The sequence below is a fragment of the Quercus lobata genome, chromosome 4 (genome assembly GCF_001633185.2).
Source record: "Quercus lobata isolate SW786 chromosome 4, ValleyOak3.0 Primary Assembly, whole genome shotgun sequence".
NCBI lineage: Eukaryota > Viridiplantae > Streptophyta > Magnoliopsida > Fagales > Fagaceae > Quercus > Quercus lobata.
The window spans coordinates 95,748,013-95,764,006 of NC_044907.1; the positions used below are offsets into that span (position 1 = coordinate 95,748,013).

General features: G+C 36.4%; 1 protein-coding gene across 3 annotated transcripts in view; it reads left to right on the forward strand.

Moving 5' to 3' along the window:
• Positions 1-569: 569 nt before the first annotated feature.
• The window catches only part of LOC115986489 (protein FORGETTER 1), a 44,249-nt gene continuing 28,824 nt past the window's right edge, over positions 570-15,994 (forward strand). For 2 of the 3 annotated variants that reach the window (XM_031109570.1, XM_031109569.1), the window contains exons 1-17: positions 570-1,358; positions 5,366-5,431; positions 5,565-5,738; positions 5,816-5,946; positions 6,147-6,223; positions 6,836-7,017; positions 7,149-7,226; positions 7,316-7,448; positions 12,163-12,223; positions 12,441-12,522; positions 13,270-13,395; positions 13,522-13,665; positions 13,773-13,872; positions 13,955-14,086; positions 14,533-14,603; positions 14,678-14,850; positions 14,966-15,059. In XM_031109570.1, coding sequence (XP_030965430.1) covers positions 822-1,358; positions 5,366-5,431; positions 5,565-5,738; positions 5,816-5,946; positions 6,147-6,223; positions 6,836-7,017; positions 7,149-7,226; positions 7,316-7,448; positions 12,163-12,223; positions 12,441-12,522; positions 13,270-13,395; positions 13,522-13,665; positions 13,773-13,872; positions 13,955-14,086; positions 14,533-14,603; positions 14,678-14,850; positions 14,966-15,059 — 2,361 coding nt within the window. In that variant the 5' untranslated portion in view covers positions 570-821. Of the gene's footprint in view, positions 1,359-5,365; positions 5,432-5,564; positions 5,739-5,815; positions 5,947-6,146; positions 6,224-6,835; positions 7,018-7,148; positions 7,227-7,315; positions 7,449-12,162; positions 12,224-12,440; positions 12,523-13,269; positions 13,396-13,521; positions 13,666-13,772; positions 13,873-13,954; positions 14,087-14,532; positions 14,604-14,677; positions 14,851-14,965; positions 15,060-15,994 lie in introns of those variants that run through there. The other variant, XM_031109572.1, reaches the window with a different exon arrangement.

Here is a 15,994-nt window from a genome sequence, read left to right on the forward strand (position 1 = left end):
CTGGGCCTTTTGTCAAAAGTGGGCATCAACAATGTTTATCGAGATCCCTATTGTTCACTAGCATGTTCATGTACCATTTTTTTTTTTTTTTTTGAGCTCGGCTTGTTTAAGCTTAAAATTAAGGCTCAAATTTGGTTCGTTTATAAAAAAAAACATGAACGAACTTTTTATCGAGTTGTTTAAACGGTTTAACTTATTTTCAGCACTAGTAATTTGCCCTAATATTTGTTTTCCCGATTTTATAAAGATTAAAAAGGAAAGAAAATGAGGGTTTTAGTTAGCTCAACCGGTGAAATCTTTGATGGTTGAATAAAAGATTTGAAGTTTAATTCTTATCTATACCAAAAACTGATTGGTATTTTAGTTTAATGTTAAAAAATTATCGGCATGAGTGAATGTTATAAGTTGAACTCTCTTATAAAAAAATAAAAAATAAAAAAAAAAGAAAAGGAAAGGAAAGGACATGAAAGGGATAATGATCACGTGGAAATGTCACGTGAGCATAGAGAGCGTATACTGTTAGCAGTTAAAGGCGAGAGAATGATCCATTTCAAACGTCACAGGTCTCATTTTTGGTTAGAGCCCAAATACAATACAATACTACAAAAGAAAGAGAGACAAAACACGAAGCGCCAACGCCAACGCCAACGAAGAAGAAAGAAAGCAAAAAAAAATCCCCAAACCCTCTTCGCGCCCTAACCTGCTATCTATTCCTATACACAACACTCACACACACACACTCTCTCTCTCTCTCTACACTCTATACATCATTGCATTTCTGAGTGAGAGAGAGAGAGTGATCGTTCCGGAATCACTCAATTATGAGTCAGCCTCCTCCGCCAATCGCTCCGGCGCCGCCGCCGTCTACCGTCGGAGGAGGCGGAGTCCAGGTTCGATGTGCCGGTTGCAAACTGATCTTGACGGTGGCGCCTGGCGTGACGGAATTCGTGTGTCCGACTTGTCAATTGCCCCAGATGCTTCCTCCGGAGCTCATGAAAGTCCAATTCAAGACCGCCGCCGCCGCCGCCACGACGACTACGCCGCCTCCACCGCAGCTGCCTTCTCCTCCTCCTGCGGTTCCTCCCTCTTACTCTCCGTCTCTGCCTCCGCCTCTGATTCTCCCCGCGCCTCCTTCGTCGCAGCCGCAGCAACACGTGCCGGCGCACGGCATCGATCCGACGAAGATCCAGGTGCCGTGCGCTCACTGCAAGGCCATTCTCAATGTCCCTCATGGCTTGGCCAGGTTCACTTGCCCTCAGTGCAACGTTGACCTCGCTGTCGATTTGTCCAAGCTCAAGCAGTTCTATCAACCTCGCCAGACTCCGCCTCCGCCTCCGCCTCCCGAGGAAATCAACGAGGTTTTGCTTCTTTTCTCACTGTAAATCTCATTCAATTGATTAGGTTTTGTGACTGTCTTGTTTGCTACTAGTGCCAGTGCTAATGCTAGTGTTACTATTGGTGGAATTGCTTAAATGATTGAATTGATTACATGTGTGGTTAATGTTATACGAGTTATTGACGAGGATGAGTTGTATTTGGTGCGAGATGATGTACATTGTTTGATTGATGCAGATTAACATGTATTGCTTTTATGTTATATTGGTTCTATTTATAATACTACAACAACAACAACAAAGGCAAGTATAGAGGTTTTTCTTAAAGGATTGAATTGGTTACATATATGGTTATAATGTTAGAGTTATTGACGAGGATGAGTTGTGTTTGCTGTGGGAGGATGTACATTGTTTGATCGATACGGATAAGAATTTAGGATTCATTTATTTTTAATTGAAACGTTACTGATATTGTTTGAAAGATAAGAGAAGTCATCATAAGGGAGGTTCTTACTTGACCAGGTGGGAAGATACCTGCGACATTGCCAGAGTGGGTCTCTTGAGAAGAATCATACTCTGCATACACCCTTAGCCACTGGCCATTATCACCTAATTGATCAAAATCCTCGACCAGATTCTTTGAGCATCCACCTCAACGCACACTCTGGCATAGTTGTGCTAGAAATGGAAAGAAACCCCATACCACAAGAAATGAATTTTCTATTGAATGGCACATGGTTTAGCATTGACACATATAGCATAACATATATGCTGTTATGTTTATAGAAGTTCTATTTATAATACAACAACAACAAAGCCAAGTCTTAATCTGAAAATTTTGGGGTTGACTATGTATATTCATGAGACTAATCAGGGTCTGTCATGTGTTTTATTTTTTCGCTGGTCAATTCTATACAAAGTCATAGACTCTTTAATAATAATGTGAGAACTTGTAAGACTTGGACATAGCTTGGGCCTTGTAGCCAATGAGTCCTGGATCAAATGACATTTTAGTGTGGGTTGAGGGTGTGGTAATGGGTTCAAATTTCACTAGGTGCATGTGTAACTTACCAATAAAGATAAACATTTCTGCAGTTTGAAATTTATTTACCTATAATCACCACCTAGAAAACATGAGTGCGGATACATATATTTTTTTGAATTAAACAACAGAAGGCGCTAATCCAGTTTTGACTTAGCATATGAATGGATTCATTATCATGTTTGCCATTCATCTGCATTTTCCTCTAATTTGATGTCCAACAGAAGAAAAAGATCATTGTGTAGAGATAAAGGACATGTGTCACTAACTCTTATGAAGAAAAATCGAGCAACCAATCAAATACAGCAAAAGGTGACCCAAAATCACTTTATGCACTTATGATTATTTTTATCTTTTGAATAGATGTATAAGGTCTATTAGATTGTCTCTCAATGATAGGTGATGAGTTCAAGTACCATTTGGTGGGGTGGGTATGGTTTGCATTCCTATTACTAATGGTTGCATGAGGGTTAGGATGATGGGAACTTTTAACCAAGCCCTAATGGGAAAATGGCTATGGCGATTCAAAACAGAAGAAAAACGCATTTGTTGAGGTGTTTAGTAGCTATGAAGTATGGTGAGGAATTGGGTGGTTCGAGTTAGAAACCTGTTTGAAGAGCATATGGGTGTGGCTTATGGTAAAGCATTAGGATGGGGTAGGAGTTTAGGACATACTTTTACAGTGTTTACACTTTGATGTAGGAGATGGTTCTTGTATTTGTTTTCAGCACGACAGATGGTGTGGGGATCATTCTTTGAAGGAGTTCTTTCTGGTTTTGTTTGAATGCCCCATTGCTAGAGAGGCATTGGTTGCTTCTATGCTGGTTAGACAGACCGTAGGGTAAATGAGGAGTCAGGATGTAATCGTTCTTTTTGATTTTAATGATTGGGAGTTTGGGGTAGTAGCTTCCTTCCTTATTCTTCTTTATTCAAATATCCCTTGAGGAGAAGGCGGTGATATATTGAGTTGGAGGTTGAAAGGGAGTGGAAATTTTTATGTAAGTTCTTTTTATAATGCCTTAAGGGGTCTACATGTAGTGCCTTTTCCATGGAAGAGTATTTGGTGTGTTAAGACCCAAAAGAGGATCTCATTCTTATGGATGACGACTTGGGGGAGGATCCTCATGTGACAACCTCATTTTGTGAGGATATACGTTAGTAGTTTGATGTTGTATGTGTCAGTGTAGAAGGGAGATGGTGCATCATTTATTGTTACACTGCATTGTTGCGTTTGATTTGTGGAGTTTCGTCTTAAATGCAATGGATGGTACCGGAAAAAGTCCTTGATCTCTTGTGTGGCTGGAGGAATTGGGTTGATAAACTTTCCTCAGATACTTTGAACTTAGTGCTGTTATATTTGGTCTTGACATTATGGATGGAACAAAACCATTGTACGTTGGAGGATATGGAAACTTCGGTGACTCTTTTGATAGCATTGTTCCATTGATCTTTCTATGAGTAGTCCCTTGCATGAGGTTTTACTAATAGTAATTCCATACCAGATTTTATTGAGTCACTACTCTTGTGTACATAATTTTCTTCTTGAACTTCTTCAGACTCCCTTGTGTCAAATTTTGTACATGCAGTCTTCATTCAATAAAAGAAGGCACATTAGTGTTAAGAGTTTTCCCAATTTGTGAAATTGTATGCTATCACAAATTGGATTGCACTATATATTTATGTTAGAGGATAGGGTTTCATTTTCTGTATTTGGTCAACGGCTAAAGCACCTCATCTTATTTTAATAAACGTGCTGGATACCCTTAAGAGAATGCAAGAAATCCTCCCCCAAAACCGAAAGCTATTAGCAGTTATACGAGCCCCTGAATAGGCGATCCTCTTCTTTGTTTAGCAATTTCAAACCTTCCCTTACATTTTCATTGATTCAGTTTTCTATTTAAAAAAAAAAAATTGCCATCAATCTTTACAACGCCAGGTTTTTCATGCTTGCTTTAGGAAAATTAGGAATTAGCAATTTAAGTAATTAATTATCAAGGCAGTGGAGTCTCATCCCTTACCATACAAATCATTGCAACTTTTCATCACTCATTCAGAACTACACCCACAGCCAGGTTCCAACCAAGATAAAGCTATTGATTACACTAAGGGGAGGCCTTCCTGCCAGGAATCTCTCATTTTCTACATAAAGCTTCATTAATCTCCGATTTATTGATGTTTCCTTTTCATAAATTCTGACTTTAACTTTCCTCTTAATTGTTTGCATCATCAGCTCTTTACTTTTGGACTTGGCCTCCATGTGTTTTTGCATCCTCAGGGACCAGATATGGTAGACTGCTGCACCCAATTTTGCATGTTATCAGTTATAGCCTTCAAGCTAACTAGACCCCAATCCAACAATGTACTCCATCCAGTTCAGGATTCTCAATTAGACAGCATCTCATAGCTTCTCTCCATATCCTGCCAGTTAAGCTGCATTGGAAGAATAGATGCTCTCTATCTTCCATATTACTTCTGCAGTAGACACACCTCATTTCACCTTGATTCTCCACTGAGCTAATTTGCCCCTTGTGGTAAGCTTGTTCCTCATAGCAAGCCAAAGAACAAAGGCATGCCTCGGAAATGCGAATGAAAACCATATAATTTTCCACCAATCACTTCAGGCAAGTTGGTCTGCCCCTACTACCAATTGTCACCACATGCAGCTTAATTTGTATAGCAACCAGATCCTCAGATCTTGTTGGTCTTCACACCCTAGTCTTAACCTTAGTGACACTTGATACCTTTGCTTCAATGTTGCTGGCAGCAAGGAGTCCTTAAAGGTTCCTATTTTCAGTGATCCTCACGCTAATATCTGCTTTTAATTTGTGAAATTTGTACATGCCATCATCATTAATTGTTTAGGAAGACTTTTTCTTCCGATTGTATTTTATTCTAAAGTCATTTTAGTTTCCTTCCACCTACACTTCTGTTCTCCCTTTTTTTTTTTGATAAGTACTTCTGTTCTCCCATTTACATTGTACTTTGTCAGGTAGCCATTGAAGTAGAGCGAGAAGAAGATGAAGGTGGCTTGGTGGGAGAGACGTTCACAGACTATGTGAGTGATTTGTTTTTCAAGACATAAGAACTGCTATTTGGGCATTTTCTCTCTTTTCTTATAGTGACTTGACATTTCAGTTGAAACTTTCAAACCAGTATTTCTGATGATTCTTGCATGAATCTTTTTGCAGCGCCCTCCGAAACTATCTATTGGCCCTCCCCATCCAGATCCTATTGTGGAGACATCATCCTTATCTGCAGTTCAGCCACCTGAGCCGACTTATGATCTGACAATCAGAGATGACTTGGAAAGCTCCAAAGCTTTGTCATGTTTGCAAATTGAGACATTGGTCTATGCTTGTCAGGTAGCTTTTATAAAACGCATGGTTATAATTCTTTGAATGCTCCTTTACTTGTAAGATAATGTGAGTTTCCATGACAGAGACACCTCCAGCACCTTCCCACTGGTACTAGGGCGGGATTCTTTGTCGGAGATGGAGCTGGTGTGGGTAAAGGCCGAACAATTGCAGGTTTAATATGGGAAAACTGGCACCATGGGAGGAGGAAATCATTGTATGTTTTCAGTTGCAATCTCTGTGTGCATGCTTAGTTTCTTATCACACACACATATATATATTTATTTATTTATTTTTTGAAACCTTCCCTTCCCCGTGGGAGGAAAGATAACTGCATATGCTGCTGGGCAGTACTTGAAATATATTTCAATTCATGTTTTGTAATTATTTTTTCCTATATTCAATGATCTTACACAGGTGGATTTCTGTTGGTTCAGACTTGAAGTTTGATGCTAGAAGAGACTTGGATGATGTGGGAGCAAATTGTATTGAAGGTAAAAAGAAATTGTAGTTATCTCCAGAAGGAATTTATAGACAATAATTTGGTAGTTTTAGTATATAAAATATTCTCATTAGAGTGTTGTAATTCTGCAAATGTAAAGGCTTTATCAAGATTGGCATTACACTTAATAAATTTGAGGATGGGGTGGCGATTGAAAGTTATATGTGATGTGAGTTTCATGACTTATTCACTTGTAGAGAAAAATAAAGAGATCCTTGGTTACAATTTCCACACAATTTTAATTGTGGAGCACTGGGGAGTAATTTTAGCAATTATATTTAAGTAAAATTCTTTATATTAAATTGCATTTCAAGTATATTTTTTTGCATGGTTTCTCAGTGTATTTGGGGATTTTGAATTTTTTTGCTTGTTTGCTTTCTATATGGTTGCCTCATTTTGTTGTTTGATTTTGCTTGGTTTAATTCTTCACATGTAAGTGATCAATTTGTTAAAATAATTTAAAGAAGAATATTACTTGTAGGGCACTATCGTCTCAACTACTAAGTATAGATTTGGGTTGCTTATTTTAAGGATTTTTGAAACGTTTATAGGATTATTGCTGTTATTCCTTGCCTGATTGCTATAATATATTTTATGTTTGTAGTGCATGCTTTGAACAAGCTGCCTTATTCTAAGCTTGATTCAAAGTCCGTTGGGGTCAAGGAGGGAGTTGTATTTTTGACATACAGCAGCCTCATAGCATCTTCTGAGAAAGGTCGGTCTCGTCTGCAGCAGCTTGCGCAGTGGTGTGCATCAGGATTTGATGGTCTTGTCATATTTGATGAGGTACTAGACTTTTGTTCTTTGGAAATGTTATTTTTTAAGTTGTGTAACTGATGCAATTAAGTGCTCCAAGGTTTCAATATATATATTTTTTTTTTACCTTTCATTGCTAAGGGTCAATGGCTTCATTGTAGTGCCACAAAGCCAAAAATTTGGTACCGGAAGCTGGAAGTCAGCCAACACGTACGGGTGAAGCAGTTCTTGATCTGCAGGTTTGTCCTAAAAAACCTAGATGCAGGCAGATAATAGTAAAACTGGGTGTCCACTAACTCTTAAAATGTTCAAAATTTGAATATCACAGGCTCGACTTCCTGAAGCTCGTGTTGTTTATTGCTCAGCAACTGGTGCATCTGAACCACGCAATATGGGTTATATGGTCCGCCTTGGTCTTTGGGGAGCTGGAACAAGTTTCATAGATTTCCGTGATTTTCTGAGTGTGTTTTCTTGTCTCTTAAGTCATGCTATGCATAATTGTGCTATTTTTATTTTATCTTTATTGAATATACATCTTTCTTACTTATTAAAAAAAAAAATCTTTACTCTCTCCTTTTTCCCCCTTACGCACCTTTTTTAGGGTTTTGACCAAATTGAATTTTCAACATGTTCCAAGTTGCAAAAGGGCAGTTTCTGTAGCATCTTCAAGATCTTTTAAGTACACATGAGACAGTTTCTCAAAAAAAAAAAAAAAAAGGTACACGAGACATCTCCTTTTTAATTTCATACCTCAGCCCACTCCTGAATCGAGCAATAGTCACAGGTTCACCTTCTACAACTTCAAACATAATAAATAATTTCTTCTATAGCTTTGCATAATCAATCACGTGCACTCACCTTGCCCAAGATTATACAACCAATCAAGCAGAAAATCTTGAAGGTGTCATTGAAGAATTTTTCTCCAAGAGGCACCTTACCATCTTGCTAAGTCAATCCACTTGTATAGGATCTCCCATGATGTCAAAGCACTATGTTAAAGCACTATGTCAAATCTAACACAAGACGGAAGCTTGAATGGGCTCTGCTACCAATTTTGATGTAGTATCTTTAGAAACTTAGCACTAAATTATATTTCTTGTTGAGATCTTGAAAGGTTCTTTAACATGGGTTGTTGTTTAAGGGTTTAGTTAATGAGAATACGGGATTTATTGATGACTTTTTGGTATTAAAGAATGACTTCAACATGAAATAAAGCAAGAACACTTGGAAATCATATCCTCAACTTAAATGGGTTGCTAGAATTTTATTAAAATCAATCTCACTATGAATTTTATTGACTACAATAAAGCCTTTATATCAGTGTTGGTAAAAGCGCAGGGCACACTTAAGCTCCAAGGCCTAGGCAGAAAGCGCAAGCGCGCACTTTATTGAAGTGAAGCACATGTTTTAAAAAAATAATTTAATAAATTTAAAAATAATTATTAATGAGGAAGACAACAATCAAATGATCAAATTATCATATAAATCGAAATAAAACATTTTATATAATTTATATAACATTTATATAAGCCCTACTTTTGCAATGTTTGTGTTTTTAACACAAAAATTGTGAGTCAAGTCATTTTAATTTTTTGGATCAGCTAGATATGAATATTTCCATGAAACCTTTCTTAAATCTCCAATAGCCATAATTCCCTGACTAATTACTAATAATAGTTAATAATATAATCACTTAATGACTATAAGATTATAAGAATTAGTCTGCTATGTTCAACATCAACTACTAAAGTAACTAAAAAATTATCACAAATTTATTATATCATACTCTTTTTTTTTTTTTTTCATGAATGAGCTAAGAATATTAGGAAATAACAGTCTGGTAATTTGTATCGAGCAGATATTTAAAAGGGAAAAAGATAGAAGAAGAAGAAGCTGGGTGTGTTACTGCTTTGGGGAGAAAAAACCAAGAAAAAATAAAAATAAAAATAGAGAAGAACTAGGGGTTGTGGGTTTCAAGAGAAGTTACATTCAAAATATATATATTTTTGATAAGTTAGTTACACTAAAATTATGCCAAATCAATGGATTATATTAATAATGTCAAGATCCCATAGTTTTAATTCAGTTTTGGTTGATTTTTGAAAAATATAAAAAAGGGTGAAAATCACGCTTTGGGCTTTTTGAAAAAGCGCAAAAAAGCTGCTTCTTTGAATGCTCCTCGCTTTAGAGGCAAAAAGTGCCAGAGCCTTGAGGCTTTGCACTTAAGTGCACTTTTACCAACACTGCTTTATATAGGCTATTGTTAAATCCTTTCTTAGAAGGACTAGGATTCCTAACTAACCTATTCCTAGAAAGAAAGTGTTTAGTTACTGATTGTGGGAAATGTAAAACTTAATCATTTAATTAATATTCTAACCCTCTCCCCTCACGTGTGGGCCCAAACTCTACCTTAATTAGTGGGGTCCAACATGTGGGATTTAATATTTTAAATGGGAGATAGAGTGGAGACAGAGCTCGAACTTAGGATCTCCTGATCTAATACCATAATAAATTGCTGATTGTTCTAAAAGCTTAAATTTTTAGGAAATTGTAAATTTAATCATTTAACCATAATTCTAACTTGATAAATTATCGATTGTTCTAAAAGCTTAAGTTGTTAGGAAGTTGTAAATTTAAGGGGTAATTATACTCTACCACCCTAAATGGCCTAAACTATATCCCAATTACACTTATCACCCTGAATTTTCAGAATGCACAATTACCACCTTAAACTATAACTCGTGTTTCACTTTGTACCTTACAGTCAATTGGGCTGTTAACTTGAACGAAAAAGCATGTCACATGCCACTTACGCGACCTCTACATACGTGGCACCACATGAAAAGACCGAATTGCCTCTCTTCAATCCCCTAAAACAAAAACAATGATTACGTGGCACTACAAGAGTTAAATTTGTTAAACGATTTTGTTTTAAGGGATTGGAGAAGGAAAATTTGGTCTTTTCATGTTGTGGCACATTTGCAAAGGCTACATGAGTCGCATGTGACATGCTTTTTCGTTCAAGTTAACATCCAATTGACGGTAGGTTGCAAAGTGAAATATACGTTATAGTTTAGGGTGTTAATCATGCATTCTAAAAGTTCAGGGTAGTAAGTGTAAATGAGGGTATAGTTTAGGGAGATAAAGTATGATTTTCCCTAAATTTTACCATTTAATGATAATTCTAAGTTCTAACTCTTTCCCTCATGTGTGGGCCCAAACTCCCATTTGAGAAGTAAGGTTCAACATGTGAGATTTTTAACATTTTAAGTGGGAGGTAGAGTGGAGATAAAGATTGAACTCAAGACCTCTTGCTCTGATACTTTGTTAAGTTACCGATTGTCCCAAAAGTTTAAGTTGTTAGGAAATGGTGAATTTAATAATTTAATTAATATTATAACAACTAGGATAAATAAAAATAAAGGAAAGTACTTAAGAACTTGTAAACCAAATAGGGAAAGTACTCAAAACACAAAATAACTCATGGGCGTTTGGTACAACTAGGGAAAGGCCTTTCTTAAATACTGGGAACCTACCAAACTGCCCCTAATTTAGTAAAACTGAACCAACAACTTTCTAACATAAAGAAACTTAATACTAAGACTAAATAATAACTAAGTAGCCTATGAAAGGTGCCATGAAATCCCCACATCTAAACCAGACCACAAATATTGAATCCTTTGGTACTTAATGTTGTTTTTCCTTGAACTCTTTATTATTAGCATCATAGTTGCACAAAGTTGTACAGTATTGAATATCTTGTTCTAATAAATATAGTAGAGTGCTTCTCCTCCGTTCAGGTAGGCATTTTGTTAGCACTTAAGATCTTATTGAACATGTTTGCTAACTAGCATATACCCACATGACCCAAGCACTTCTAAACTTAAATGGGAATATCATTAGGTTCCATGGCTTTTCCCAACATTTTCACCCTCCTCAATGTGTCTTTAAACTCAGCTTTTCCCATTTTCATTTTTCACCCAAGTACTTATAAGGTTTCTATCCTCTATTGGCTTACTTAAATCGCTCCAATCTCATGTATCTCTTCAATTATAAAGTTTCTCATAATAATCTTTTCATCTTTCTTTAATTTCTTCCTTTACTAACACTATTTGATCTTCATCTTTAATGCGCTTGGCACAATTCAAGTCTCTTGTTTTCATTTCTAATGTTTATGATAATTATGTTTTCATTTCTGTTTGTCTTAGCAAATTTATATATATATTTTTTTCTCCATCCTTTGTCCCTAACTTGCTATATAATTCATAGTAACTCTTAAATTTTTCCTCTTGGATAGCCTTCTTTGCTTCTTTTTTTGCCACTTTATATAATTTTGGCTTAAATATGCTTTTGGTCCTCAACTTTTAGGGGTGATTTCATTTTGGTCCTCAACTTAAATATGCCTCTTGTACTGTCTCTTGTTACTATCCTTTCCGTCATCTTATTGTTGAAATTGCTGACATGGCTAATAGAATGCTTGTGTGTCACTTGATTATAGTCCGAAATGTGTGCATGTTATAAGCTTAAACAGAATCCCTGCTGCACCAGGCGTGCTTTAAGCTTGAAGCCCAGGTTTAGCATGTTATGGTGTCTCAGCAAGGCAACTTAAATGATGCCAGCCCGTGAAGTGTGAATATGGATATAGTTTATGGGTAGAATATGATATTGATATGATCATATTTGGGTTAGTAAACTATAACTGGAATGTCTGCGTGTTTCAAAAGTTAGAATACCTGTAGTTGCTGTTTACAATAACTTAATCATGCTAGCTTCTCTTATCTACTCTTGTGTCATTCCTTTCCCTATCTATAATTCATTATTTAATTTGCCAGAAAATTAATTGCTCAAGTGACAATCTCAATTGCAGTGTCATGTTGAAATACATGGCTTTAGTTGAAGCAGTTCATTGTATAAAAATATATGCATGCATCCATCATCCATGCAGACCACACACTAGCACAAAATGCATCAATTCATTTACTTTTTATTAATGAAGGTAAATAATATTTCATTTTTGGTTAATGGTTACTGTTCATACAATTTGGTTACACTTCCCCAAATCACTTTTGTGTTTTTTTTTTTTTTTTTTAATTTTTTTTTATGTCACTTTGTTAATGTCCTACTTAAACTAGTTAAAATTACACAGATCATTTTCTAAAAGAAATTTATTTGCAGATGCTCTTGAAAAGGGTGGTGTTGGAGCATTGGAACTTGTTGCCATGGACATGAAAGCAAGGTTATTTTTTTTGTAAAATTAAAGAAAATATTTTGTTTTGCTAATAATGGAATGTTGCTTTTAAATCTCTTCCCTATTCTTCTTTGCTAGATTTACTTGAGCATTGAAATTTGAGGGACTAATTGTACTCCCCAAGTACACTGCTGGTGCACATGGGTGTTTTTTTTTATCAATAAATTTTTTGTTACTTATCAAAAATATGTTCTCCACATGTCAGGGGGATGTATGTATGTCGTACACTTAGCTACAAAGGAGCAGAGTTTGAAGTTGTTGAAGCACCATTAGAAGATGAAATGATGGTATAAGGCACTAATTTGCTATATTGACACTGCATAAATAAAATCACTTTTTGTTGTTACTAGTTGATATGTATATGTTTCCAATGCAAGCAACAGTTTGGGTGTGTACATGCTTCATAATCTCAGTTTTTTGCCTTGGCTTAATGAAAATTAATGTTGGTACTTGGCCGTAATCCAAAAATTGCTCACATTGTTTGTTGCTCTTGGGTGAGCTTATTTTGGTTGTTGTCCTTGATGTTGTGCTCCACCCCCCCCCCCCCCCAAACGGGGGAAAAATTGTTAATTGGTTAGACCTTGTTCTCAAGTTCTATCAGGCCCCCCTTGAGTAGGCCAGCCAAAGGAATGGAGGAGGCACTTTCGTGGAGATGCAACTTTAAATACACACACATGTGCAGACATGCATGTTTGTCTGAATTCTGTTGCTGTGGGTGAAAAAGAGAGAAAATCTTTGCAATATTATGATTGTGACCAGTGTAGTGGAAATTATACTAGTTGTCTGGTTTGAGCTTAAGGGATGGGAACTGCTGATTGTTTTTTAAATGTTTTTTTGTGACTTTCTGTAGGCTTTGCTTCTTTTTTGCTGAGGTGTATTTTTTTTAATGATCATTGTGAACAACTAAATTCAATATCTTGTATGAACGCATTTTCCTTATTTATTTTCAATATTATATTCAATTTGTAATTTTCTTGTTTCTTGAAATTTCTGTAGATCTCTAGAGTTTTATCATCCTACTTTGCTTTTCTTAGGAAATGTATAAAAAGGCTGCAGAGTTTTGGGCAGAGTTACGCGTGGAATTGCTGTCAGCAAGTGCGGTTCTTTCAAATGAGAAACCTAATAGTCAGTTGTGGCGATTATATTGGGCAAGCCATCAGGTATATGACCTGCAGGGTCGTTGGTACTGGCTTTAATATTTTTGGCATTGCATTTGAATTTTTATTTCTTTTTCAAGTTCTTACTCCATTCACATAGTTGCTATGTTTCTCCATGTGCTGTTGTAGCGTTTCTTTAGACATATGTGTATGTCAGCTAAGGTGCCTGCTACTGTAAGACTAGCTAAGCAAGCATTGAATGAAGATAAGTGTGTGGTGATTGGCCTTCAGAGTACTGGAGAGGCACGGACTGAGGAAGCTGTGACAAAATATGTGCGTTTTGGTTTTGTGTTAGTTCTATGCGTTTACTACTAATCTATGTTTTTTGGATTATTTGATATTCATATTTGAATGCTTTTTAATTCCTTGCCTTGAACTAGGGTCTTGAACTAGATGATTTTATTTCGGGACCTCGAGAACTATTGCTAAAATTTGTGGAGGAAAATTATCCTTTGCCAGAAAAGCCTGAACCTGTCCAAGGCATGTAGTTGGTTATCTAGAGCTTTTTTTGTATCTTTCATAAGTCTTCTTAACTGAGCGTTGCTTTCTTATTATATTATAGGAGAGGAAAGTGTAAAGGAGCTTCAACGGAAAAGACACTCAGCGACTCCCGGTGTCTCAATAAAAGGGAGGGTTAGGAAAGTTGCAAAATGGGAACCTGCAAGTGATGGTGAAAGTGATGAAGAATCTGATAGTAAGTTTACTAGACACTGTTGGATCTGTTGCATTTATCTATCAACTACCTTCTCTTTTGTACTATAAAGCTTTTGCAAATCAGATTTTATTTATTTGTATTTGACTTGCAAACTTGGTGTGCCATTACCCGACCTTGACCTTCATCAATGTCTGACCTTTTTCATGTCGGGAGGTTTCTCAATTGTTTTTTGTTTTCCTTATCTTTATCTTCCGCTGGACTCTTCATAGGGTGCATCACTTTTAGACTGTTTAGTAGGTGCAACAATTTTTTTGTAAATAATATCATTCATAATATATGTTTTACTTGGGTGTTACTGCTTTTGGTGTGGTGCATATTATTTGCTGAGGCAAAAGTTGTCAACTTGTTGAAGTACTTGCTTTCTTGTCACTAAGGTTTTTTTTCCTTTGAATTCTTGTCACCAAGTTTCTGTTTAATCAATGCAGCTGATTCTGCTCATGAATCTACTGAATCTGATGATGAGTTTCAGATTTGCGATATTTGCAATCTTGAAGAGGTAATTTCTTTTGACATAACAAGCTGGTTTGAGAGTCTGCAATATGTTACTAATGATTACATCCTTCCCTGCAGGATAGGAAGAAATTGCTTCAATGTTCCTGTTGTTCCCAACTGTTCCATCCTGCTTGTTTAGTCCCACCTGTCACGGAAATAGTAATCGGAGATTGGTCATGTCATTCATGCAAGGAAAAAACAGAAGAATATCTTCAAGCAAGACATGCCTATCTAACCGAACTTTTAAAGAGGTTTCCTATTTCAAGAGTTGTTCATCTTTGGAGGGTTTATGGGTCTGGGGGTGGTAATTTTTTAAGTTACAAATTGCTTAAGGCAGTAATGCATGTGTATAAACCTTGGTCATAGGTATGAAGCGGCTATGGAGCGTAAGACCAAAATTTTGCAGATTATTCGTTCTTTGGGTCTTCCAAACAATCCTTTAGATGACATTATTGATCAGGTGGTGTCCACATGTCGTTATCATTTTCATGAATTGTTTACATTGTATTAGTATGAATATTTGTAGTTTTGTATGCATTCCATGGCTTTTCAAAAGTTTTCCAAAATTCTGCTGAAGAAGGATAGCTTCATGATTTTTTGGCATTGAGTTGAAACATGGCTAGTCAACCTCTATGCTTGTGGTTTGGGAACCTGTGAAGATTGATGAGATGCTTCTTTGTATGATTGTATCTGACTTAATTATTCAACTTCCATTACTAACCCAAGAACTGCAGTCAGCTGAAGTTACTGAATATGCAAAATGAGCTGCAGTTCTGAAATCAAACAAGACTTTCCTAACCAGGGTATGGTGTCATTGACCTGTGAAGTGGGATTTGAATTGGCAAACAAAGCAATATTGGCCAAGTGAATGCAGCAACATTTGGGGTGAACATTTTCCAATATTCTGCCCTTGAGTATTATATTTAGTTCAGAGTTAATAGTTGAAGTCCTGTACCTAATAGCTGGCAGATGGGATGTGGCTTTCCTAGGTGACATTGTCGTGTAACTAACCCATGTTAAGTTTCAATACAAATAATAAAATATATTGAGTGTATGATTTGATATAGATTTTCACCATCAACTTGGGAGCTTATGTACATTCCTACAACCTCAACATCATAACAATACAGTAACAAGTGCTTAATATTCACCATCGTACCAGTTGGGTCATAACATCTAACTAGAAATGCTCACCATTTCCCTTGATTCCATTTCTAAGGAGTTCTTTTGTAGTAGTGGAAGTTAAAGCTGAGTAGGACAGAACTGAGAATACGGTGACTTTGAGTAAATGAGGGCATGCATGTTTAGTGAAAGAACCTTATCTCAACTTGCTAGGTTCTGTTTTTCAGTCCTGAAAGACTAAGAACTGTGAACTTTATGTCTGCTTTTCCAGAT